Source organism: Oryzias melastigma, linkage group LG21 (genome assembly GCF_002922805.2).
Source record: "Oryzias melastigma strain HK-1 linkage group LG21, ASM292280v2, whole genome shotgun sequence".
NCBI classification, from domain to species: domain Eukaryota; kingdom Metazoa; phylum Chordata; class Actinopteri; order Beloniformes; family Adrianichthyidae; genus Oryzias; species Oryzias melastigma.
This window is the reverse complement of record NC_050532.1, coordinates 20,943,577-20,970,872: the sequence shown is the minus strand read 5'-3', so window position 1 is coordinate 20,970,872 and position 27,296 is coordinate 20,943,577. Positions and strand designations below refer to the sequence as shown.

The following is a 27,296-nucleotide window of genomic DNA, read 5'->3' as shown; positions in this document are numbered from 1 at the left end:
TCTAAAAACAGCTTAATCAAAAGACCAGTGGGAATACTTTTACTAGGGGTGGGTATCAATAACAATTTCCAGAAGTGATTCGATTCATCAGAGCCTGGATCGATTCGATTCAATTTTTTTCGATCCACTCAATTCAATTCAGTTTACACAGTTTCCACATTTATACACATTTGCTTAGAAATACATAAATAATCTACTAAATGTTTTGAATTATATTAATCTTTACATACTGTAAAATGTATTAGTGAAATAAAGAGATTGTAGCATACAATGGATGGACTCTAAAAGAGAAGCTCCAACAAAAATGTTCATCATTCTAAACATTGTTCTGCTTCTCCTGGATGGGATTTCAGTTTGACCACTAGGTGGCGATCACACTAAAGCATTACACCTTATTCAAGAAGAAGAAATAATGAGCAAAAAACTGTTCTTTAAACCACAAATAGTTACTTAAAAAATATTTCCTTAAAAGGAAAGTTCCTACCTGTGAGTTTATAAAAAAATATGTTTACATCGACTGAGCGTTAGCATTAGCGTCCAAAGGGAAATTCAATGTTAGCATCAAGCTAGCGGACTTTAGCTTTATGTGCTAAATTGATCTTTATTTTTATGATCTATTAAACTTAAATCTATTCAAATTGATTAACTGATATGTTTAGAGACTTTACCAAATGTATCGAACATATTTTATTAATAATTATGTTAGTTTAAGTAGAAAAAAAAATTAAATGCGAAAAAAGTAAATCTATAAAACAAATGAATTTGAGCTTTGCTGTGGACGGCTTATTCAATCATCAACCCGTACTGTGTAAACACAGGCTCTAGAAATGTCTTGCGCATATAGTCGAGCCTTTACGGTAGCAAAGGAATGTGTCACACTGATGTCAACTTGTTATTTACTTTCCAAATCTGAATGACTGAGCAAGGCGAAAGGAGAATTAATCAACCACCGTGTGACCAGGCAGGCGAAAAAGAGTGGCGCGTGGGGGAGGGGAGGCGCTTTAGAGCAACATGCTGAACTGTACGCAGCACTGTGGGCTACTTAGACTGAAGGAAACCATCACATACTGCGTCCCATTTGAGATATTTATCTAGAATTAGGTTTAAATTATTATTTTTTTAATTTTATTTTTTTTTGGAGGGGATAAAATTAAGTAGAGGGAGGAAAGCTGTTTAAGCGCCCCAAAATCTTTGTGTGCTTTTTAACGGCTGGCATTTTTAGCTTTTAAGCTAATTAGGGCAGCTAGCAACAAACGGTGTAATTAACTCTCTAATTAACCCGTATGCGGTGAGTCCTCCCTTCAATATTCAGGTTTAAGGTCAGCCAACCTTCACCCCCCCACCTCCCTGCGAGTCTGCGTCTGTGCTGCCGCGTCTGTATCTGCTGCCCTCAGTGAACGCTGAAACTCCAGCCCGACACCACCAAACTTCACCGTCCCCCCGCGCGCGCGTCCGGCCGGGCCAGCACTTCTTCTTCTTCTTCTTCTTTTTTGTTTTTTTCTCTTTTCCGTCGGCAAAAATTAGCCGACGGTGAGTGGCGCGGTCCGCTGTAGTAACTTGAAAATATGACGACCATCAAAATGGGAGGAAAGTCTTTGCTGGCGTGCTGAAGTTGGAGGTCCCCCCCTCCGCCTTGAGGAAGAGGTGGCGGACACCACGAGTTCACCCCCACGGTAAAAAAGGTAAGCCCCCACGAAGGCTCCCGGCGCTGCACTCAGCCTCGTTTCTTTATTGTTTTTTGGATTCATGCAAAGAGGATAATGACTTTGAGAAATGACTGGGCTGATTCAATGGCAGCTCACTCCACACGTGTGCTGAACCCCCCTCCCTCCAGAAAGGTTCATTTACCTGTTTTTACACACAACAAACTGCGTTCTGTGTTAAGATAGCTACAAAAGCACTAAGTTTAAAAGCTTTTATTTTTTAGATTACATTTAATTTATTTGACTTGGGGAAATTCCACCTTAAGTTTACTCTCAGTAACACTCTAAAACCCTTAAATAAACAAAGTTGCACAGTTAAATCTACATTTGAGCTGTTCTAAATGAGTGATATTCATATTTACACTGAGTTCGGAAGCGCATGCGTGGGGGAGGGGAAGCGTACAGTTCTAGTGGACACTTCTTGTTATTGTATAACCACAATGCTAGGCTGTAACTATGGACACATGCATAGGAAAGCCCATTTATGATGAAGTACTGAAGAGCCTCAGACAGGAAATGGTGTATAGTGAAGCATTTAAGGTGTTAAAGGAAATGTTTGACTCAGCTTTTCATTGTTTGCTTTTGAAGAAAGCATCACTTTATGGAAAGTTATTGAACATTTGTGTTTCTATTGAGTTTTTTTTTTTGTGTATGTGTGTGTGAACTACATAACTGATAATCTTTAATATTTAGTTATGAGATTGTTTCTACGCTGACAAAATCAAGGTAATCACTACATAACAGGAAGCGTTAGAAATGCGGCCAATTAAAACAATTAACTAATTAATTGTAAACCATGAACTAGCTTTCTTTTTTTGCTGCGTTTGAGGCTCAGCTACGCCTCGTCGTGGACCACGGATCAAATAGTCCGTGTTCCAGTCTTGAAACGCTCCTATTTTCAAAGGAACATCTCACCAAAGGATGACAAATATGTTTTACAGTCTCTTTAAATGGAAATAAAAGATCAATACTTGGTGAGAACCCATCAATCACAGGACTTAATATCGTAATATCAGTATTTTGGCACACCCATAGTTTTTCTTTTCTAGTGTTTACACTGGACTGTTGCTGCCTGACACTAGGACATATACTCACGAGAAAAGAAGGTTGATGCAAATCTAGAAAATCTTGCTTCAGACCTTTTCTTTCACAGCTCCATTCTGATGTATGGAAGACTTGGTGCTTCCAGTTGGGCACAAACCACAATTATTAATTTCTCATACATGGTCATTTTTTAAATGGTTCCATGAATAAATATACGTCAGTACCAAAGTTCAACACGCGTTTAATGGCGTTTTGTGCATAGAGCCCGAGCCGTGTACTCTAGCGCTTTGAACACGGAAGTCCCAAACACACATTTACATTGACTTTATTGGAAGTGGTCGCTTGAACGTACGTTGTCAATGCTAGGATGAACATGTGAACACTTCAGTTCTGGTTCAACACTGACCAGTTACTGTTTTTTTCTTCTTCGGAGTATAAGTCGCACTTTTGGGAGAAATGTATTTACTAATATATGGAACCAACATTTCATTTTGAAAGCTAAATCAAAATGATGTAATAGATACCAATAAAAAAACTGAATATATGTACTCTTCTCTACCAATAGCCTTCAGTGGTTGTTGCTATTTATTTAAAAAAATTACACAAGTCGTACCCGAGTATAAGTTGTGCTCTCTGCAAACTATGCCAGACGGGAGTTATACTCCAAAAATTATGTAAATTTTTTTCTTGGCTTTTCCATTCATTGGTTAGTAGTAATAACTGGTCAGTTTTTTTTCTTTGACAAGGTCAAGTTTCATTAAGACTTTTGCATATCTTGAAGAAACTGTAACAGATTTTTATCATAATCGGACTATTAACTGGAGGTTTTACTGACTGGACTATGGTCTGCTGCTCAAACGGAAGCTGTTGTTAGAGGACGAGTTAATGACTAGCAGGACAACCTTTATTGCTTTGCTTATGCAATTTACTACAATTCAGACTTTCAGGTTGTGTAAGGTTTTGTTGCTTCATTTTTTTCTAAGCAATTTTACCCTTTTGTTGGTTTAAACATTGTTTATTTAGCAACTCCCAACATTCAGTTTCCCTCTTGTGTATGATTTCTGGTCACAAAAGAAAATGGAACAACCCACAATATTTAAATACTCAGAAGCCATTCAAGTGACAGCTTAGCCTCTTCGCTTTGTATTGATTTCTTCCAAACCCACACTGTGGACTGAGATGGAAGCAAATGCAGCGTTTTGTTCCAGGCAGAAATGGATAAGTAGGCCACGAAAGACCATGAGAAAGCCTTTATCAGACTTGTGGTGCAGCATATCTCCAAATATTTCTGCAGCGGTATTTATTTATGATAGACGATGGGAGAGGTGAGGCGTTCTTTCAGAGGAGACGTGCTGCGTTCTTGAGCTACCAGCCCCCCTGGCAAAGTACCAGCTACTCTGAAATTACACCCATACAAGTACTGTCTGTTTGAAGGCTGTAGTGATGCATTTGATTACAATCTAAATTTGGGGCACGCTGTTTATCGTTTGGTGAAACAGTTTCTCAGGTTCCTGTCATTGCGTTCGAATTAACCCATATAAGTGATTTACAATTTCTCTGCACCGCAGTCTGTTGTCTTTAGTCCGATTTGTTCTGTTAAAATCTGTTTTTGTGCACTGCTTTTTTTAGTTTCAAAAATCCGTTTGACCGCTTATACGCACTGCCAGCATCTGATGGAAAGATTATGTTGAAAAAGACATCGCTTTGGCGCAATTGTTCTTTATATGTGCGTGTAGAAGGAAGTTGCATGGAGATTACAGGCAGATGACTGTTCAGGAAGTTGTGCAAGTAATGCGTGCCAAAGTGGGAAACCTCTGAAGTTTCTGTGTTCTCAGGGCCATTATCTTTTCTCCCAGTTATTGTTTTGGGCCTGGGCTTTGACTTTCGCAAAGAGGGTCCATCTTTGTGGGATTTGAAGGATTGATTTTTGTGAACAACGTCAGCGTCTGTGAAGCTAATATTCTGCAGCATAAGACACACATTTTACCCGTAATTATGTGAGCTAGAAGAAAAGCTTTCAAGGATTGTTAAAGGAAATCATCAATCCGACTCTACTCAACTTTGAGATTTAAAAAACATTGGATTTATTGTATCCACATGTATTTTATTCCAACATTGTGACAAGTTTTCACTCTCCTTGTTGACTGTGAGAAATGGTATTGCTCCAGAATTAAACAGAATCCTCACAGAAGTATCACTTTACAGTTTAAGGCTAAACAGAAACAAAAGAAACAATCTGTCATGGTTGCTTTTGTAATAGTGAACAAAACGACAACAGCTGAAAGGAGACAAATTACTCCATTAAAGAAAATGATCCTATATAGATGAAAAGGATCTAGCTTTACAACTGTTGTCGTGATCACAGATTTCTGTGAGGGTTTGTTCAGAATGGGAACTTAAGGTCAAAGTATTTATCGCATATGACAGGTTATGTTTATTCTCAATCCAAATCATAATGTTTTACATGAAGCCGTGAAGAAAGTTTCACTCTAAAACTGCATGGAAATCCAATTCAGTTCGAGCTCCTTTGCCTTCTTTTCACATAATGTAGTCATACCTCCCACACAGAGCAGCTATAATATTCCTGTATTGGTTGATTTATTTGGCGTAGAGCTCGTCTGAATCAACTGCTAGAAAATATTCCGTCGTATAGAACGGCATGTTCTCATGTGGCCTCAGGTTAACAAGGCGTGGCCGGGAAGTATGGGAACCCGTTGTGTGAGAACACGCCTTATCTTTATAATGCATGACTATGAGATACAGAATCTGCTGGCGGTGATGTTGAGGTGCGCTATTTCTGTTCATTGTCATGAGATCACGTTGTTTTGGAAGTCGAGTAGAAGGTTAGACGAGTTCTTCTTTATCCTCTTTAGTCTTACACACCTGAGTTATGCGGCCAGAGTTTCTAATGCTGTGCAGGAACAACCACTGGCCTCATTCACACACCTGCTGGTTGCATCTGTTTAACCCAGTTCCTGCTCTTCTCATGAGGTAGTGAGATGTCTGCAGGAGCGTTTCATCGAATGTAGCTACCCCTCGAGACCAGCCGTTTGGAATATATTTATATGTATAGTTTTATTGATGTGTTTGTGGTAGATTAAGCTTCAAATATTACTTACCCATTCATTAGAGGAGCTTTTTGTTAAAAGAACCCCCTGAGTTTTAGTGTTATAATACAAATTATTTCTTAAAGTATTCTGGAAGATTTGTTAGTCTCAGCTTTCTCTTTAAAAAATAATTCTCTGTGGCACATATTTACCAAATGTAAGAATATTTAGGTTAGCTCTGATTGGTTGGGCTATCCCCAGTTTCAGTGTCAACCTGTGCATTTATGCAGAAGTAATGGCTACCATCCTGACTGTGCCAATGTGCCAGATTTCTTCATCTTTAATGGGATCTTCCACACAAGACGTGATCTCCTCCATCCAATAATATGCAGAGAACGAATGCTTTTCTTCAAGAGTTTGTTGTTTGTTACAGAGCTCAAATCCTAAATATTTCTTCAACACTTTCATTTTCTTTGTTCTTAGAGCGAGAAGCTGAAATTCCTGAATGGATCTCAGAGCGTCTGCTCCAGAATGAAGTAAAAGCGGTTATCAATCATAGCTTTGACACGTGAACCTGTTGTTTTGGTGTGTGCTTCACCTTCGTCACAGATCCTTTGTTCTCTGCACATACAGTACAAGTTAAGGACAATATATTTTATTATAACTTCTAGTCTATACGTCAACACAAACGAGGGACCTCAGAGCCTCGTCTCCTCCTGGTCCAAATGTCAAGCGTGTTATGAAGAATCTTTACTGCTCCTCCTGATCTTCTAGTAGATGGTTAGGAATTTTATAGACTCTTTCTGATAATGCCAAACAAAAATGAACTTTCTGTTATGGACATTCTTTTTAACTAACGGTACATATCCATAAGACATATGTAGAATTCTGCTTAAAGGCTTTACTGTGATATTTTCTGCAGTTTGCCTCTTTTCAAAGTGCAAACATTTTTTTTTTGGGTTCCAGTGTTTTCTCAAAAATGTCTGGATTGTTCTGAGTGTTTCATAAAGAACCTTTTAACGAGAATTTGATGAACGGATGGTGGTTCCATTCCTTTAACTCTGGTGATGAAAGCTTCGTTTCCACTGAGCGGTCCGGTACTGTTCGGTATTTTGAGCGTTTCCATTGTAAAATGGACCCATTAAACGGCACCGAACTGTACCGGTACCCCCTTCATTGATTGTAGGTCCATTGAAAATTAGAACAGAACAGTTGGGGCGGAGCCGCCTTAGCCACCCATTGATTGGCAGAAAGTAATAACGATATTGGAAAGCGCCAATATAACGCTTATTTAAGCTAATGTTTCCAGCGTTTGTAAGGATTCTGGTTTTTGTGGTACTCTTTTGGTCACGAGTCTAAATTTTAAAAATCCAGCAAACTGAGTTTTTAACGTGTTTGTTGGAGGCAGTGTGAGCATATCTTGTCACGTTCACATTTTTAACTCTTCATTCTAAACTTGCATTTTCGAGATATGGAAAAATATATCTCAGGTTTTTGACCATTCTTACTTGTTCATAAAAAATAGGTTTCAAAAAATGGTGTGATTGAAGCTCTTTTATTTTGAAAGCTCAAAGAGCTGCAAAGCTGTAATCAGTTGAGAACTGGCTGTGTTTGGTGATGGTCCTTTTGTTACTCATCTTATTCACTCTTTGGTGCAGCCGTGTTCTTCCCTTTGCCGTGCAAGTACGTGTGCTTTCATCCCTGCTCGCAATTTTTGTCCAGCGTTTGTCCGCCGTGGTCGATCATAATGTTCTCCTCGGCTCAGGTGTTGAAATGGATCGAGCACACGCCGGGCTTGCAAACAATGCTGCGGCACGTGCGGCGTATGTACATTCACAATCCCGTCTGCTTCTGGTTTTCATGTGGCTTTAGTGGGAAACAGACCTCTAGATTACATAGAAGGCTGTTTATGAAATCCATGAGACAGACAGAGAAATCTTTGTTTTTGAAGGTCAGTGAATTTATGTTGCACAGAAAAGCCACTGTTTAGTTGCATTTATTATCAGGCGCATCATGTGTCTCCCGGTCCCATTGGCTAACATGTAAGATAGCAAATAGGGAGGCCTCAATGAAAACAAAATATGTTCGGAGACTGTTAGAAATGGTTTTGGCACTATACATTTAGTCCAAAGGTTAAAAGGGCATCGACCTTTTGAGCATGCTCAGTGTCAGCCTCGGTAGAGAAGCAGATGGTCAGCAGCCTCTGCCTTTTTTTTTCCTCTCCCACCTGTGTTACCAAGGTTTCTCACTCAACGTAAGGCATATCAATGTCTGTCCACCAAAAGTAGAAGTTCACATCAGATCTCCTGAGTGTTCTCATTGTTTTTATACGCTCAGATCAATGCAGTCACACAAAGGCTTACCATGTCACTGATTTCATAGAAACTCTAAACACCTTTTTAAAAATGCCTCTAAAAATAGCCTTACAATGAAACACACTGCAGCTTTACTGACCTGATGCTGGTCTGTTCAGTTCAGCATGTGTGCTTCCAAACATGTAAACATGAATAACAGGAAAAATAAGCTTTTTCTGACTTCTGATGAAAATGATGTCTGAAAAAGTGGGGGGCTTCTCATATTCAGATTTTGATTTCTTCATATTTGAGCTTGAAGGTTTTAGAACTCATGATGTAAGGAGCCAGTTATACATAATGTTTATCCTTTTTTTTCCCAGTTGACTTGTTTAAAAACTCTGTCGATGTTAACAATTTGTCACAATTTTGTTTTTGTTTGCAATTTATTGTAAAAAAATATACATTTATACTTTAAAAAAAGGATTTTTATAAGGAAAGGGCTTTTTTAAAATCTTGTTTTTCCTGTTTTTGTGTGGATATTTCTGTTTTATATAAGAGAAAAATCAGGAAAAAAAGGTAAAGCCACTTTATAACGATTTTGAAACATTGTAATCGTAGTTTTTAAGTAAATTTAAAGCACAAAAATGCACAGGAGCCTTGGATTCTTTTTCAATTTTTTTTTATGTCTTGAAGGGATTTTGAAGCCAAAGTCGGTTGAAAGTTCAGTTACAATAAGCAAGTTTTTCTAATAAATATGCAAGAAAGGCAAGGAAATCGCTTTCACTTAAATTTGTTTAATTTAGATTCAATTTTTGCTTTGCACTAAAGATGCACTTAAATGCAAAATGACTGTAATGATGCATTATAGGTCCTTTTTTTTTAAACTTTTTTTGCAATTATCCATATTTATATTTAAGTAAGTAAGACCTTTAAAGTAAAAGTTTTGTATTCAATTCAAGACTTTTAGTTCTTTTTGTGTTGCATGCATTTGTAAAATAATCTGATAATGGATGCATGTAGATGGAGTATGCATCTCTTTGTCTTTGCAGTCACACCTCAGGGCCAATGTGGGTTTTGCCTAAAGAGAGTTCAGCGTGTGGCAGAGCTGGGGATTGAACGCCTGATCAGCCGACTGTGCAGCGGCTGCTCAAATCTGGTTAACAGAGGAAAAAAGGAAACGACCCTAAACGTTTCCCATTTGTGTGCGCTGGGCTGTTAAACGGCCAGTGTGGAGGCGGACACGCACTCTCCGTGACAGGAAGCCCTTCAGTGTGTGGCTGAAGTGTCACATAGCGTAAACGCAGCATATAGAAACGGTGGAGGGATGAAGACCTTCTACGCTGCCCTGATGTCAGCTGTAGGAAAGCATTACGGGAACAGAGGGGTATTCAAGGTGGCATGAGCAGCTGTTGACAAAAAAAAAAAAAGGCAAGATGTTCTAGTCGCCATGGCAACACTTATCCACTCTGGTGTCTCAGTGATTACAGCTTATTTGTGCAGTTCTCACCTTGGAGAAAAATTGTCTTCACTTGCAATGTCAAGAACACACAGTTCCTTTGGCAGAGATTCTTATTATTTTTTTGTTTCTTACCTCATACAATCTAAAATAAGACCTCCAGCTGAAGTGTTTCTCTGAGAAAATGTACATTTATGTTAATTTTTTTCTAGTTGTTTCCTTAATTTATGGAGATTAAGGCCACCTCTACTGTTTTATGGACAGTTTTTACTTAATTGATAAACACAGTACTGTAATAATACAGAGGATTGTTCCTTGTGTACCAATCGTGAAACGTTTTCTTAGTCAGATTATTAATATTTGTAATAATTTGACTTTCTTTCTGAATAAACAATCTGTCTTTATGATTACATAAATGCACAATGGTGTTCCACATTCAGGATCATCTAACATTCAGACCACATCATTACTGGCTGAAGTACGAATTAGGCTGAGTGGAAAGTACTAACAGCAGTCATTTTCATTTCATGTTAACATCGGCTTGCCGTTTGTCACAAACAAATCTTCCCAAGGTTTCCTTGATTAAACTTGGGGTTCTTCCAGACCAGAGATGTTTGGTCTACCCCAGAGCTTGTTTCTTCAAATAGTCCTCTTTGTTTGGCAGGTGCAAATGCTCCTCTAAACTCTGGTGCGGGCTGAGCCAGTGATCCATCATCAACTGATCATTTAGGGTTTGCTTTGCTTGCATGTGAACCCTGATGTGGTTTACTTCAGTGCATCAGAGGGAAAGTAGACACAAGAAAAAAGGGATTTTTGTGTATTTTGGGTTGCTCGTAATGGGTAGTACCACCTCCATTCATGCAGCTGTTGGTGCAATGACAAATTCAACACATTTAGTGATTTTTAAAGTGATTTAAAGAGTTGACTTGTTGGCATGTTCTTTATTCTATAGTTTTCTCAACAATTGTTCATATGTTGGGTTAAAATACTAGACATTTATTCAACTCCTCCTATGTTTCATGAAGCTTGGATACAGTTACGGTAGAGAAACGTGGATTTTACTGTCATTCATTCCATTAATATGGTTTGTCTTTCAACATGATTCAGGATTTGTTCTTGACCTCATATTTTATTAAATAAATTTCTCCCAAAAGTGCGTGCAACTTGAATATGATTTTTTTTTTCTTCTTTATGTTGCATCTGTGACTTATAGTCTGAAAAATACGGTAGTTGTAACTGGACATTTATTTATTTATTTATTAGGCCCTTTTATCCAAAGTGAGTGACAGCATTTCTTATGGAGGAAAATGTCCTGCCCAAGGGCATTGTGTCTCTCAAGGTTGTTATCTGAGCTATCAACCAACCAACGAACTGCCGAAAGGTTGCCTAACCCAGTGAGCAACCTCACAGGATTTCCTGCTGGTAAAGGTTGAAACTCGAAGCTTGTTTAGAAAAAAGCTGCACTCGTGTATTAGCTGTGACATAAGATGCCTTTCCCTCTGCATAAATGTCACATTCTGTTCTCTCACATTTCTAGGTATGTTTTAATCAAAGTAGAAGATGATATAAAAGGAGATTGAACAACTCTTACTGCTTTAACTGATTGATGAAGGCAGTAATGTTGAGAGTGAGGGATTCTTTTTGTCCATTAGTCCCATGAACAGCTTTTTCAAGGTGGGAGTGCTGCAGTTTCAGTCTGCCTTTCTGCTCAGTTGCACATGGAAAGAGAGGACATTGTTGTTCTTTTCTACGCTGCTGGTGTAGACTCGCAGATCCAATTAGACCTGTTAGAGATTTGACATTTTGACATTTGTGTGTGACTTGTTTCTTGGGAGTTTCTGGATGCATTTAGCTGCAAGAGCTGGGCCAGTACTACAAAAAGAGACTTGTTTGAATGTGCAACACAAACGCCAAGGTACGACTTATTGTGATTGTGCAGCTTTTTATAAGATGATTCTGTTTGTAGTTGAGTTGTTTTAAAATGATTGACTCTGAACATTTTAACCGCTATAGTTTTTGCTGATTTTTTTTTTTTTTTTTTAATAAATGTTACTCGTTTGCTTTTTTTTGTCATCAAATGGTAAAATTTGCTTCTGGGATATTTGCTCTGGACTAGAATTCCAATTTAGGCTCATTCTATTCCTAAATCTAAAGCCAACTCTACCAAATGTTGCAGTTCATCAAATGGCCACTGGTTTCAGAAGGAAGCGATTAATGTGAATGTTTAAAAATGAACTTGTTCATTACTACTGGGGAGTATGAGATTGGAGGTAAGACAAACCACAAATATGAAGAAGTGTGAATCTAAAAATAAAGTGTCTTGTTGGCAGATTTTTGTTATGGGTGGGGCGTGAAGTGGAGGAACTTATTCAAGTTACATATTTTAGTTTGTTGTGTCTCTGTGATCACAATGACTACAGGTTTTCTTTTTCCTTGCAGATATTTTTTTCACCTCATTGTTGGTGTTTGTTTCTAACAATTCTGTCCTCGAATGAGCAAATATTGTAAGTTTGTGACGTTCAGGCAGACAGTCCTCTGAAAAGTACAGTGTGAAAGCAAAATGTTTTTCTACAAGTCTGCAACAGTACTGACACAAACTGTTGCCAAAAACACATGAAATGGGTCAGTGATGAATGAAACTCCCTTCAGCAGTGTTTGAAAATGCAAATTTTCTTTGGTTTCAATTTTAAATATACTTCCTTCCGGACTGTCTGCCAAACTAAAAACTTCTAAACTGTTGGAAAAACAAGTTTTGCATTTTTACAGAGATCAAAAACATGTCTCCTAAACTATTTTAAAGCCTTTGCAGTGGTCAAAAAGACCTGTGTCGTTTTCTAGGACAAAGCTTTTTATCTTCTGCTCTTGAATTACGATTGGAATAATAAAATACTCAAATTGAATTATACATTAAAAATACCACAAGAACTTCGTAAAAACATTAAAAACCCAACTTTCTTTTCTTTGAAGAAATTCTTCAATTGAGTATGAAGCTACTTGAACGCATGCTAGCGATGCTTTTCTTTTTGTTTACTAGTGCATGTTCACCTACACTTGGAAGAGTCTTGGTATGAAATGTCGAGGGAATGTAAATCTCTCATTCCAGGCTTTTTCTTTCACAGCTCTATTCCGATTTATGCGAGACTTGGTGGCCGGGAACAAACCGCAATTCATAATTTCTCCTGCAGGATGCCATCCGTACATCGCTACCAAATCTGAGTCCCTGCTTTGGTCAAAGTTTGAGTCTAAAAATGGTTGTAGAAACACGGGAGTTTAGAACAGGGAAACGCACGTTTACATACACTTTTCATTGGAACGCATGGTGCCGAGGGTGGTGTGAACGTAGCCTATCTAAAGTGTCTTTTCAAAAACAGAATAATTGTTTTGTAATGAAAGTTGAGCTCTGTCAAAGCATTTTATTAGATCTGAAACATAAATAAAACTTTAGGTTTAAATCCTCTTTACAAGATAACCTTTATTTAAGATTTTGTTAACTATAAAAAGATTGCCCATCATTCCCGCTTTGTCCCTAAGTGTCTGACTATTAGCTGTAAAGAGCTTGCATCTGCCAGGTTTTCATTCCAGAGGATTACATCAGCAGATATTTTCTCATGCGAGTTATTATCCTTTAAAGGGATGTTAATGAGCGGGTGTGGGTTGCAGCAGAAACCCGCCACTCTGTCATCTGGGTGCAGCTCCCCACCCCTGTTTCAGACCGAGCGCTGCCACCCGAAAGAAACTGTAGAAGTGTTTCCTCAACTGAGCGCGAGCCTCCCCCACAGTTTTCTGACCTACATTGAGTCTCATTGACTCACCGAATCTGAGGCAAGCAGCGACAGATCAGCCCAGTCCGGTCATGGAAACACCAGGATCAGAAAAACCAGGACATGGAGCTACCCAAGAATGTTGGGATTACCTATGTTGAAATTATTATAATCTCCTCTTCACCCCCCCTCTTGGTTTCCCCTCCCCCACTTTCTCCCACCCCCCCAGTCTGCAGCCAGAAGCTTCAAAGGCGGGTTTTACTCAGCAGTGCAGTTCAAGAGAAAATGGCTGCTGTTTCCAAGTCTTGTTTGCACATCTGTTAGGGGGTGACCGTTCAGGAGAAAATGGGGGCTGTGGTATGCCGGTTTTTTAACAGCATTGTTTTCAAACCTACATGTGTAGGAGGCGGCTGCTTGTTGAGTTATTTGGTCCTTTTGTTGATGCATTAAACGTTCGGAGATCTGAATGGATTTCACACGATTTACAGGACGGGAAAGTTTAAACCACCAGCTCAGTTTAACCGCCGGTGAAGGGAGTTCTAGTAGCAAAGACGAACCCTTCAGATACAATACTGATTATAGAATCAAGTTCTTTATGAAGGATGCTTTAAAATGGAGAAAAATAAGTCATTTCTGGCTCTATTTCAGGAAAAATGTTTCATTTAGTTTCATATATTGTTTCTTCCCCTCCCCCATCATTGCCTACATACCAAATCTGAACGTGAAGATGTCTTTATTTCAGTGTTTTTACATGGTCTGTTTCTATGGTGATTTTGGACATTGAAATCGTGATTCTAGCTAACTAAAATGAAGCAATTTTATTTATTGGTAATAGAATGCAGTAGAGTTGGTTTGAGCTCACTGGAGTCTGCACTACACAAAACTCAATGAAAAACAAACACAAAAAGGAGGAATGTGGGATTCTGCACACAGCCTTAGAGTTTTAGGGTGTGTTCACACTGGACACATTTGGTTCCCTTAAAGTAAATCAGTTAGTTTTCCTTGATAATCCAGAACAAATATTCAGTCTGAATACACCCAAGTGGACCCTGGTCTGGAACCGCTCTCTGATCTATATTTTGAGTTGGTCTTGGTACGTTTCCAATTGGACTCGGCCTGAAAAGGCTTTGTTGTTGGAGTGGAACAACTGGACCAAAACGGCCACCGTAGCCGGTCTTTACATGATGTAAACAGAGAGCCGCAGACAAACGTGTAGCCACGATTAGAACATCTTTTAATGTAATACACGTTGCTTCACCGCTATATCATAAACGGTCAGCAATCACCTTGCAGCATGTACCAAAGTAGCAATAAAAAGTGTTCTACTTGACCTTGATACAGACATTCAAAATTGATAATTGAAATAAGAAGTTTTAATAAGTGAACTATCCAGACAAAGATTGGAAAGCGTTGGGTTTCCATTTTCCTTCTCTCGTTGCTTTGCCCCGCCCTTGTAAATCCTGGCCAATGACTGAAGAGATATTTAGTCGCATGCCTTTGTTTACAAGCTTTGGTTGGAAATTTAAACGTCTAGTTGAAGGCAGTCTGAATACAGACCAAACTCAGAGTAAATTAAGTGGACTCTTGTCAGACCGAGGAACTTTTCCAGTCTGAATACATCGTTGGTCTTTCTTAGCAGTTGTGTAAAAGCGTTGGTCACATGGATCCATATTGGGGATTGACCTCTGGGTTTTCAAGTTGTTTGGGCTCATGGAAGATTGTACACAGGAGCGGTTTCATCGTAACCCTTGTGGTATTCTAGGCATGTTTACATTAAAAGTAGGGTCATTGGGACCCCACAAGACAGAGTCTTGAATGTTTTTTTTCCCAAAGATTTTTTTAAATCTTCGCTGGTGTCTGTCTACCTTTGTCCACCTTTGTCACGGGAGGGATCACACATCAATGTAAAGGTGGGGTCATCTGGGCCCCATAGGATAGAACAAGGGTTAAGGAGAGTGCATGTGTGCCTTGCAGTTATCTTGAGGCTCACATGGCCACTGTAAATGTCATGAAAACCAAACGTACCACTGTTGTGCATGTTGTAAGTGCATTGTGAAGTATTTGTAAGGATAATGGAGTTTGCACACACTTATGACATACGGTTAATGGTATTATGCAATGCTCCTTATATTTTCTGTCTACAGGTTCATCGAGCAATCTACAATTCAGACATTAAATGTGGGCAACCTGCGTGCTCCATGCAGGTTTTTTACCTGTAAATTAGGGGAAAAAAGAGATGGGTATTTTTTGGTAAAATCGGTGATATAACACAGGCATGACTAGTTTATTTATTTTTTGTTCTTCCTTGTGTGGTGGGTGTGTGGTGGGACCACCTCCAAACCAGCAGATGTTTGTCCTGCCAACAGTTTGGTCCTCTCCACATACAAAACATGCATTTCTAAACCAATTTAAACAATATATTTGACTTGATTCCACCTTGAATGTATCCTGCAGTTGAATCGGTAAAAAAGGTCGTTCACGTTGAGCTCTACTCCACCTTAAGCCTGCCCTGTGATCCTGCTGTGTGCTGCAGCTATTGTTAAGTAATTGTCCCAAAAGTGCAGTAAACTCTTAATGAGAGCCATATTCCCTGCAGGGTTTCTCATCATTGACCCATTATGTCTTTGGATTAGTCTTAACTAATGTCTTTCGTTTCTCCTGTCGTGTACATCAGTTCTTGATAATACTAAGGATTGTCCTGTAAATGCTGTAACCACTGCAAACATATTGTAATATATTCTGGAAAGTCTCCAGTATTTGTTGTATAAATTGTGTTAAAGCTTTAACAGTAAAAAGAAGGGTTTATTTTGAAGAAAATACCCAGTTTCTGGTTTTCAGTTTTCAGGAACGGCTCTGCTTCTGGCATTTTGTTGAGTTGCAGTAAAGCTGTTTGTTGATTTCAAGCTGTGGACCTTGTTTACCTTTAGACTGTGACATGATTCCCATTACTATAGCAACCTGAGCCATGAGGATGACATGCTTTGTGGGGCATGCAGGTCGCCTGCAAAATATTGCCTGTGTGGATTTTCTTTTTTCTCCCAGTGAAATAGTCGCTCCTACGGTCCAGATTTTATGTGCTAGTTTTTGAGTTAATGCGGTTCTTTTTTAAACGCTTATTTTAGAAATGGACAAAATGTAATTACTCCCACTTTCCAGTCATTTTAGCATCGGTTTTCTGGTTAAATGAGATCACGTTTCAGGAGTTTGGGAAGCTGGATTTTGCAGTGATCTGCTCATCACTTCAGTGAGTAAACTGGAAGTGTGGCAGAGCTTGGCTCAGTGTTTGGTTTCCATTGTTTGTTCATCAGTGGGGGAGTTGTGTCATTGATGGTGTCCTGGTAGGTAGGAGGAACGGCTGTTGCTGCCCTCGTGCATGGGGGCTGAGCCCCTCCAGGCTGCCTGTTGCTTCCATTTCCAGTCGTTTGGTATGTAGCTGTAACTGTCCTGCGCGCCGCGGCTGCCTCGCTTTGATGTGGTCAGCCCTTCCTAGTCCCACATGGACGCCAATTAGCCAAAGAGAAACATGCTGACTGTGGTGGAAACGGGTTTCAGAGGCTCGTCTGCGGTGGAAGGGAAATTCATAATCCGACTGATAATCACTCGAAACTGAAGAAAAGAGTCTGGAGTTTTCACACTGCACCAGCTGCTGGGGGTGTCATGCAGGTCCTCCGTGGGAGCTACAGTTCAGTCGAGGTGGATTCCCTTTGATAGAACCAGAGAGTGAAAGAGTGAATAATTCATGCTGAGTAACGTGTTCAGCCTCCTTGGCCGAACGCCGGTTTGTAATTGGGACAGTGCCATTCTCTGTCTTCTTTACTCCGTTTCTCTTGTTGCTATGGCACCACAGAGAACGTTGCGTGGGCCTGGACAGCTATGCAGCCTTCATACCTGACACCACGCCTGTAAATGCCTGCTCTTTAACTTCCTGGAGGGAGCGGGGCGCGTTTGCATGTGCAGTGTTCTCCTGTCGACCGCCTCGTTTCATGCAGTCTTTTCTGATTTTACATCAACTAAAAGTGGTAACTAGGTCATTATGAGGGAGCTCATCCGAGTTCACAGGAGAGGCTGGATTAACACAGACAGCCTCATTAAGCCAGAGGACTTTCTAAAAGATGGAGGTTTGGTAACAACCAACAGTTGGGTTAATTAGCAGCAGGCATCACTAAAGCGGTAGACGGAGAGCCGAAAAACACTGTTGGTCTGCAGAACCGACAGCCGGTGTTTTGTTTTTTAAATGCCACGCAAGTCAAAAATAAACCTGAGTGTGAGCTGGATGCCAGCCTGCAAACCTGAAGTGTAATTAAAACATTGTTTTTGTTTCAGGAGTGAGCTCATCCTTCCAGCAGACCCCCCCCCTTCATTGGGCTAAGATGAGTATAACCAGTGACGAGGTGAATTTCCTGGTTTACAGATACCTCCAAGAATCAGGTTAGTTTTCTCTCATTTATATACTCATTTATTCTGTTTATTAATCTTAACGGTAAATTTCCTTTGATAGAATAAAAACTCCCCTAAATGCTGCATTTGATGAGCTCCAACAAGTCCACAGTGCTGCTTTATTTTTGTTTATAAAAGTGACAGACTGTCCTTCACACTGACTCTGCATCCTTTCCAAAGTGTGAAATGTCATACTTGTTATGCAACGCGGCGTTGAGCTTTATTTGGGTCAGACGAGGCTTGTTCTCTTGAACATTTGTGTTGTGTTTGTGCACATCTGCTGTTTTGTCTTCAGGTTTCTCCCACTCAGCGTTCACATTTGGCATCGAGAGCCACATCAGCCAGTCCAACATCAACGGAACACTAGTGCCCCCTGCAGCCCTCATATCCATCCTGCAGAAAGGCCTTCAGTATGTGGAGGCAGAGATCAGCATTAATGAGGTGAAGATTCAAGACAAATCTATTTTAACATTAAATCTTAAGTTTTCAAATGTCAGAAACTTGGAGGAAAGCTGCCCCGTACTGTCACTAATTACAAACGACTCGTTACAGGACGGGACGGTCTTTGACGGTCGGCCCATCGAGTCGCTGTCGCTCATCGACGCCGTGATGCCCGATGTGGTGCAAACGCGGCAGCAGGCTTTCCGCGACAAACTCGCCCAGCAACAGGCTGCATGCACCACTGCAGCTTCCACTTCTGGGAACCAGCCAAATGCACCAAAGAACGGAGAAGCCACCGTAAACGGAGAGGAGAACGGCACTCACGCCATGAGTAGGTCCAGTTTTCTGGTGGAATAAAGTGAATCAGAGCAGAACTCTTCTGTAAAATCCAAAAAAGTGTAATTTTTTACTTAACAGAAAACATCAGAAATGTGTTCTGTGGTCCACTTGGTCTGAGGCACATCCCTCATATTACCCTTTTTATGGGTTAAATTCAAAATAATTGTGCGGTTTTCCTCTTTAGACCTAAACAGCTCCGTCATTTATCAATCATGAAAACAAGAAGCTGTCCAGTTCTTTTGTCGGTGAAATCAGAGACGGGCAGATCAGATGGACGAACAGACATAGAGAACAAGGAGTAGATGTTTGTTTTTCCGCACTTCCTTATAAGAATTTAATCAGATGGCAGCAGGAGGAGGATGTTGAGGTCAAAGGAAATGTGTAGAGTTGACGCCGAAACTCAAATATAATGATTTTAATTCTGTAGACACTGAAATCCCAGTAATTAATGTATCTGTTCATATTTAGCAGATCATGTTCTCGTTGCAATCTGGAATCTTGGTTTTGACGATTACGGAGCAGCTCTAATGGCGTACACTCTCCTCAGATAACCACAGGGAGCCTATGGAGACGGATGTAGATATAGAGATACCAGCCAGTAAAGCCACGGTGCTGCGAGGCCACGAGTCTGAAGTCTTTATCTGTGCCTGGAACCCCGTCAGCGATCTGTTGGCCTCCGGGTGGGTCTCAACGTTTTTGTTTCTGTGCATTAGATTCTGAATATTTTCAACTATTCAAATTGGAAGAGTTTGACCTCCATCCTGTGTTCGCCGTTCAGCTCGGGCGACTCCACCGCCCGCATCTGGAACCTCAACGAGAACTCCAACTCCAACTCCACCCAGCTGGTGCTGCGCCACTGCATCAGAGAGGGCGGCCAGGACGTCCCCAGCAACAAAGACGTCACCTCACTGGACTGGAATGTGAGCTTTGGCGTCATCTCATCGCTCTTCCTCTAACTGGTAGTAAACAGACTTCTCAGCTGAGGACAGACGAGTTACAGAGATGTTTTGCTTCCGTCCATCAGAGCGACGGGACGCTGCTGGCTACGGGTTCATATGATGGATTTGCCAGGATATGGACCAAGGACGGTATGTCATCCATCATTGTCGCACCCTCCTCTTCCCTGGTCATCATTCTTTTGGTGGATAACACATCAGTTTAGTTTTAGAACATGCTTAATAAAGTTGTGGGATTTGATTTTAACTCATTAGGAAATCTGGCCAGCACTCTGGGGCAGCACAAAGGACCCATATTTGCACTGAAGTGGAACAAGAAGGGAAACTCTATCCTCAGCGCGGGTGTGGATAAGGTAATCCTTTCATGTTCTCTTCAATCATTTGACGTTCTCCTTAAATAGAAACGATTTGTCCATAAACTGCAGAGCAAATTCTACCATAATTTGATCAATTCTTTAATAGAAGACTAAATTTCACCTCATTACATCAAGAAGCTGATGCATGATGGGAAATGTTGTTCTCATGTTGAAATGACCTTTTTTGATCTTCCAGACGACAATCATTTGGGACGCGCACACCGGGGAGGCCAAGCAGCAGTTCCCTTTCCACTCTGGTGAGTGAAGCAATAAGATCTTTTACTTTCATTGTTGTAGCTTCTCAAACTGAAGCTTTAACTTTAAAGAACAAACAAACTTTTTTTACCTGTTGAGATTAAAACCAGTTTGAGTGTATTTTGTTATGGCAAAAAAAGTCCTAAATGTCATATTTGGATTATTTTGTAGAAAACCTTAATCTAAAATGAAGAAGATTTTGATATTATCAAAGTATACCATATTTGGAGATATAACTGTATTGATTAGACCATTAAAAATGTCTAATCAAGAAGAAGAAAAGCCTGGAGTACAAGTCGTACTTTGGGGAAAAAAGTCTGACGTTTTCGAACAAATCCACAAAGCCCAGTGTAACTAAGAAATAAGTAAAAAAATAAAAACAAAATAATAATCCTTTGAAGTGTATAAGAAAAATATCAAAGTTTAAGAGGAAAACAATCAGATTCTCTTCCATGTTTCTTCTTCTACCACTGTCAGTAGCAAATACTTCAAATCCAGCGCCCTCTAGGGGTTATTAGAGGAAACAGCTGCTACAAGACAACCATGTTTACTGGGAAAATAACAAATGTATGAGCCTATTTATGTCTAAAAAAAACCACACACAAACAAGTCACTCTGGAGTATAAATCACACCCCTGGCTAAACTAAAAAAAAACTCAGACTTTTACTCTGGAAAATACAGTAGTAGAAATATTAATTAAGAAAATAAAATATTGTTTTAGCTCAAATAATAAAGTTATTTTGAGGTTTAATAACGTTTTTTTTAGACTAGAAATAAAGTTTTAATCTCAAATTTGAAATGTGGGTTGGATTTTATGTTTTAGTAGTTTTTCCTTTTAACTATTTGGTTTGGTTCTGTAAGTTTACAAAAATAAAAGCAAGGAAAATTTTAACACAAGTAGAGAAAAAAAAAACACGTGAAGTGTTGTTTTAGGAAAAACTTTGAAACAATAAGGAAATGAAAACTCTAATCCTGACTTGGTTGATATGGCTGCTCCTTACAGGCTGTCTATCAGTCAAACTCAAGACGGGTGTATGGTTGAATATCAGGACTTTTGGACCATCTCAATGAAACTTTTTTTTAACTGAACCAATCGAATCAATCGACATCAAATGTAGACCAACATTTAACCTCTCAATTCTCCAAAATACTCCTGTGTTCTCACATCTGTAGAATAAATATTTTCTTTAGGAGTTTTGTTTAAGATTTCCTCATTGGTTTAGTTTCTGTCTTGTTGGATTTCATTTAAATGACAGAAACAATATTCAGATTGCACTAGTGAGAGGGGTTTAAGTCGCATTTAAATGGTAGATTTTGCAGCGTATTTGTGAGTCTGAAGCTTTTGCACCATAAAGAAAAGATCATTCATTCCTGCGGTTTTAGCTGCAGCTTTCATTGAAGCTTTTGAAACTTCGTCTTTGCGACGCTTCTAATTGAGAACAAAACTCCAATTTTTTTTAGCCCCAAAACCCAAAGATTATGACATCAACTGTAAACATTTTTTTGGTAATTTTAAGTCAGATTTTAATTTGTTTTGAACATATTAAACAAGTTTGATCTCTAAATATTCAGATTTCAGTTTTTCCAAAGCTAATTTTTTGTAGTTTTCTGCTTCAGTTCCTGGTTTATTTTAGAAATAGAACTCCTGATGGTTCTCAGTAGCTAACACGAGTTGTTTTCAAAGAAATGAGACTTAAAATTATTAGAATGAGTCAGCTTTAGTCTAAATCTTAAAACCAAACTTAAAAATTTACCATTTACCAGCGTAGAGTCTTTGTGCGTGAAGCAGTGACGTTTGTGTTGTTGTGAGTCCTTGTGTCCTGACGGAGTGTGAATCCGTCGCAGCTCCGGCGCTGGATGTGGACTGGCAGAACAACACCACCTTTGCCTCGTGCAGCACAGACATGTGCATCCACGTGTGCCGTCTGGGCAGCGACCGGCCCCTCAAGACCTTCCAGGGCCACACGGTGAGCACGGTCTCCACGCCGACCTCGTTCCAGTCCACGCTCTCCTAACCAGCCGCGTTTTTGCAGAATGAAGTCAACGCCATCAAGTGGGATCCATCGGGTATGCTGCTCGCCTCCTGCTCAGACGACATGACCTTAAAGGTGAGCGCGGTCCACGCGGACGCCAGGCGCAGACGGTTGAACACGGCGACTTATTTCCATTCTGTCGCTCACAGATCTGGAGCATGAAGCAGGATTCCTGCGTCCACGACCTCCAGGCTCACAGCAAAGAAATCTACACTATCAAGTGGAGTCCCACAGGGCCCAGCACAAATAACCCCAACTCCAACATCATGCTCGCCAGGTAGGAAACCCGACCTGCAGCGCCGAGTTCCTCCGCTCAGACGAGTCCAGGTCCTGTGCGCTGAGGCACATGTTAATGTGTTTGGACTGAAACCCCAGATTTACTGCTTGGCCCGCGTCCTGACCCAGATGTGCTCACACATGTCAATGATCCAACGCAAATGCCATAAGATTTTACCGCCCATCCCAACAACCCAGCATGCCTGAGTGCGCTTCATGCGGAGGGAAAAGCGTCTCTGCTCGAGCAGAAATCAGTGTTTTAGAATTCCTTCAGTGAAGCTTTTTCCAAACCTGAGCTTTTCCTTCAGCTGTGAGTCGTTGCTCCTCAGAGATTTTAAACCCGTTTTATTTGAAGAAGAGTTCCTGGATGGGTTTTCGATGAACATTACAGACATCTTTCATCTTTTCAGGTGCTTATTTTTGGCAGAATCAAATACGTTTAGTACCCCACTGTATGTAGTTACTGCTAAGCCAATGATCATTCAAGGGAGCGGTCATGTGACTCGTAAGTTTGTTTGGGTGTTTTGATAGTGAATTTTAGCTATTTGGTTGTTGCCATCTTTGTTCTACAAAGAAGGTAAAAACAAAGAAAAGGAAAGCTAAGAATCTAGGTGTCAAATGTATCAACCTCCTTACCCACAATCCTCTGTTTTTATTTCAAATAGAAGCTAAAATTGGCTTATGGATACAAGTTCTCGTAAAAAAGTGGAAAATGGGTTTTCAAATCTTTAAAAATTGTTGTAAAATGTCTCTTCTTAGTCGTTGCAATGAAAGATGAATTAGAAATATAAAGATTATCCCCCCTGGTGGTCACATAGTGAACTGCCCTGTTTTTAAATGTGCTTCAACACGGAAGTTAAAGATTTACTCCAATGAAAATTGTCATTTTTTTTGTTTTTGTCTTGTTCTTGTAGCATTTTTCTCATAGTTGAGGACCTATATAAAAGAATTTACGACTAAAACTGCGTTTCTGAGAATTTCTTAATTCAAATCAGGAGCAGATGAAAACCGGACGCTTGAAAATGCTCCAAATAAAGACGAGCGGGCCAAAGCTCATCTGTTCCGCTCAATTCTGAAGCGTCCACTGACACGCGAGTAGACCTGTTGGCACCTTACCTTTCCTCGTCTGAGCTGCTAGCTCCCATATGTGTTGCTATGCTAATGTTAGCTCGGGGTTGTGATGGACTGGCTTGATGGAATGTTAGCGGAGCCCCGCCCACAACCCAGAATCATATTTCTGACGAGCTGCAAGAAATGACAAGAAATAGAAAAACTATATAAGGAGTGGGACTTGAAATACAATATTTGACTTGAGGCTCTGAGCGAAGCTGAAGAAATCTAAAAGTGATCCATTTACTCGTCCTCCCTCGCAGCGCGTCCTTCGACTCCACGGTGCGGCTGTGGGACGTGGAGCGCGGCGTGTGCATTCACACGCTCACCAAACACCGCGAGCCCGTTTACAGCGTGGCTTTCAGCCCCGACGGCAGGCACCTGGCCAGCGGCTCCTTTGATAAGTGTGTTCATATTTGGAACACCATGGTAAGAGGCCTTTCTGTGATCTCAGCCGTTCGGCTGGTTGAAGTGGTTAAAGCTTGTGTTGCCTCTGCAGACGGGAGCGCTGGTGCACAGCTACAGGGGGACTGGGGGCATCTTCGAGGTGTGCTGGAACAGCACTGGAGATAAAGTGGGTGCCAGTGCTTCAGACGGCTCGGTAAGCCATTAACCCCATTAAATTCTTCAGCATTTGTTGCCTCAGAGGCTTAAAATACTTTTCCATTTCAGGTTTGTGTTCTTGACCTGCGAAAATAGCTGACCTGAGACTTGAACGGATCCTCGAATGTGCAGAAAATTGCCTTCTTCTGACGTCAAACGCCCCCCTCCTCTCGGGGGAAGGGCTGTAAAGGTGGACTCCAATGAAACCCTCACAGGTGTAGAACCAGATGATGCCAGCGGCTCCAACAACAGCTGAGTTCAATGCAGCTCGTTTTCTATTAAGTCTGAGGCGAGATGGAAACTGGCTCAGAAAATCCCCAAAAAGTGGCCTTGGCTCCCCGGGCGCGTCCGAGTATTAACGGGTCTCTAATGAAGACGTGCGGCGATCGCTGCGGGTCCAGCTGTTATCGTGGAAACGCAAAGATGAGACGGCTTTTCCTAAAGGAAGGAGTGGTAACGAGAGCCAGGTGTTGGACTGGGTGAGAGGGAGGTGCGGGTTTACGATTCCTCACAGGAGGCGTCGCTTCTCCTGAATTAACCGCCGACGGGATGGACGCGGCTCCGAGGCCGGGCTCCGGCGAGGTGCTGCTGGTGTTTTTGAATGTCGCCGCCGCCTGGTGGTCGCTAGCCCCATCGTGGTGAAGTGTCCTGCTCAGTCCACCGGACATGGAGATGAAAACAAAGGTGTGAACAGTGTGGCTTAAAGAGTCCAACTCCCTTTTTTTGGATGTAAATTTTAAGAATGTAAAGAAAAAAAAATGTAAATTAGATTAATACACAGACTTATATACTGTGTATATATGTTTATATACAGTACACTTTATCGCCATCTATAGGGGGTCTTTACGGCTAAAGCTGTCACATCTTTTTTTTAATCAAAGTGCATGTCTCTGTTTCTTTATGAACTCCATCGTATCAGCTCTTATGTTTATGGATCCATCAGTGCAACAGTTTCTTTTTTTAAAGTGTGTGCAGACGGGAGCGATCAAACCCCCAGAGAGTTCCTGCAGCTCCAGCTGCATCACTGTGGTTCCTGTTCGGCACTTTTTCTGTCAGATTCCATCGCGGCCAGAAGGTGGCGTTTATGCAAAAAAATAAAAAAAGTTGATGTTTTTTAGCTGATCGGAGGCCTGAACTGCGAAGCGAGAAGCCCGGAAAGTCCAGCTTTCTATATCTCCCTCAACTCAAACTGCAGCTCTTCAGTTCAACAGATCCTGCAGCTTGTAGTAGATGAATGCAGCTCAGGATTCATGATTGTAAAACGATCGGCCTCCATGGATGCTCCTGAAGCTCCGCAGCTCAGGCCGTGTTGTGGGTTCTGACTGAAGACACTAGAAACCACCTTCACTTCATTTGCCTTTTTCTAGATCTCACTCGTTCTCTGCAACATGAAGTGCACTTTTCGTATTAGTGGATGCTGCAAATTTTCAATGAAAGTGAAGGTCCAATGTTTGAACTGTTCCTCCTGCCCGCCTCAAAAAGGTCGACTTCTGATCAGTGTTCGTTGACTTCTCACAGTTTGTATTTTTCATTTGCTGAGGGCCTTTATTGTCTGTGTCAGACTGATAATTGGGCTGCGGGTTGGCGAGCGGAGAAGCCCGGTTCTGGGACGGGTGCTGTGGCAGCGACACCCCCCCCCCCCCCACCCCCCCACACACACACCTGTTTCCAGGCAAAACTTTGAAGTCATTCAGTGTCTCAAATAAATGACTCTATTTTGATATCAGAGAACTGCCTTCTGATTCTTTACGTGCTCTTTTTTAATTTACCACTCGACAACAAAACTACAAGTCTTTTATTTTGACATAAAAAGATGAATACAACAATATAAGCTGAGACAAAAACATCACGACTAACTAGCTTATTGAATGTGTAGCACAGCGAAAGGCAAAAGTGCTTTTTCCAAAACAATCTCATTATGGAGAAAAACGTAAATGTCGTGTTTTCTTTTCACGCTTATTCTGTCAAATAAGTGACATTTAAAAAAACATTAGAGTCCCCTTTAATTATTTTAATCTGATGTGATTATTGAATCTATTTTTCAGTTATCTGGTTCAGGTTGTCTTTTTTTATGCACAAAGTGGATTAAAGTTTTTGTGCCCAGATCCTGTTTTGTTTACACAAGATGGAATAAAGGACTAACGTCTACAAAATAAAAGACAAATCATCCACAAGATATAAAAAAAAATCTATGCAATGTATTTGTTTAAACAAACTATTTTTGGCAAACATTTTTGATTTGAAAGAAATAATAACTTCATATTTTCACCGTTGACTGTACATGAGAACTGGACAGAGTAAGTGTGACATCACCACTGAAGATGACTTCATTCCAGCTTTATAAAAAAATTGATGGGGATTATTTTACTACACGGATGCAGTCAATTCGGAACCAGAAGATGAAAATAAGTCTAAGTCAATCTTTCTGTGGCAACCACTTTCACCAATCAGGAGTGAGCTCGTTGGAAGGCCACACCCCTCCCACTTGAAAGCGAGCCGAGGGGAATCCAGCTAAGTCCGAATTCCTTCACTACTCACTATATACTGCCTTCGCCGTTTTGTCCGCCATCCAAATCTTCAATTCCAAGGCCATGATAAACGCTAGCTTTTCGCTATGACTTCTGGGAAATTTTAGTGCACTACATTTTGGAATTATAGATTCATACAGATCTACAAAAAGGTGAACACATTGTACTACTTAGTGAGTGGGGGAGGAATTCGGACAAAGTTCAAAATTCTGTGCCCTGGAAATTTCCCAGAATTCTCTGCGAAAAAAAATAGTCTGCATTGGAGAATTTAGACCACAATGCATTGGGTTTGAACAAGAAATATGTATTTTTTTAAATAAAACAATCTTTAGAATATAATGGATTCATAAATGTCATAAAATACTTTTACTGAAATTGTGAAATCGCTGATGTTACATTTTCTGTTTAATAATAATTAGAATAGTGAGCGCGTGTCTAATTCGCTGTATAGTTTTTAGTAGTACCATCTGATTGGTCGATTTATAACTTTCGCTACAGAAAAAATAAGAATAATCAAGAAAAACATGAAGTTATAGAATGATTTAGATAAATATAGGGACCGAGTAGCTGGTTATTTCTCAATAGAAGTCACTGGGATTTTGGAACCAGCAGGAACTTCCTGTTTGGAACATTAGTGGTCCAGCTCTCTGTATACA

The 27,296-nt window shown here is 40.4% G+C and overlaps 1 protein-coding gene across 2 annotated transcripts; it reads left to right on the top strand.

The window, feature by feature from the left end:
• The first annotated feature begins 898 nt into the window (after positions 1 to 898).
• tbl1x (transducin beta like 1 X-linked) lies at positions 899 to 24,611 on the top strand. Of its 2 annotated transcripts, none has more exons than XM_024286130.2 (15): positions 899 to 1,682; positions 17,629 to 17,733; positions 18,038 to 18,183; positions 18,295 to 18,514; positions 19,070 to 19,202; positions 19,301 to 19,442; positions 19,547 to 19,610; positions 19,734 to 19,831; positions 20,031 to 20,091; positions 21,936 to 22,057; positions 22,124 to 22,198; positions 22,273 to 22,400; positions 23,773 to 23,938; positions 24,009 to 24,110; positions 24,182 to 24,611. In XM_024286130.2, exons 2-15 carry the CDS (start codon positions 17,676 to 17,678, stop codon positions 24,206 to 24,208), a joined length of 1,542 nt encoding a protein of 513 aa, XP_024141898.1. In that variant the 5' UTR covers positions 899 to 1,682; positions 17,629 to 17,675; the 3' UTR covers positions 24,209 to 24,611. The 2 variants fall into 2 exon arrangements, with proteins under 2 accessions (XP_024141898.1, XP_024141897.1); XM_024286129.2 differs by having other exon boundaries at positions 900 to 1,679; positions 17,627 to 17,733.
• Positions 24,612 to 27,296: the final 2,685 nt, after the last annotated feature.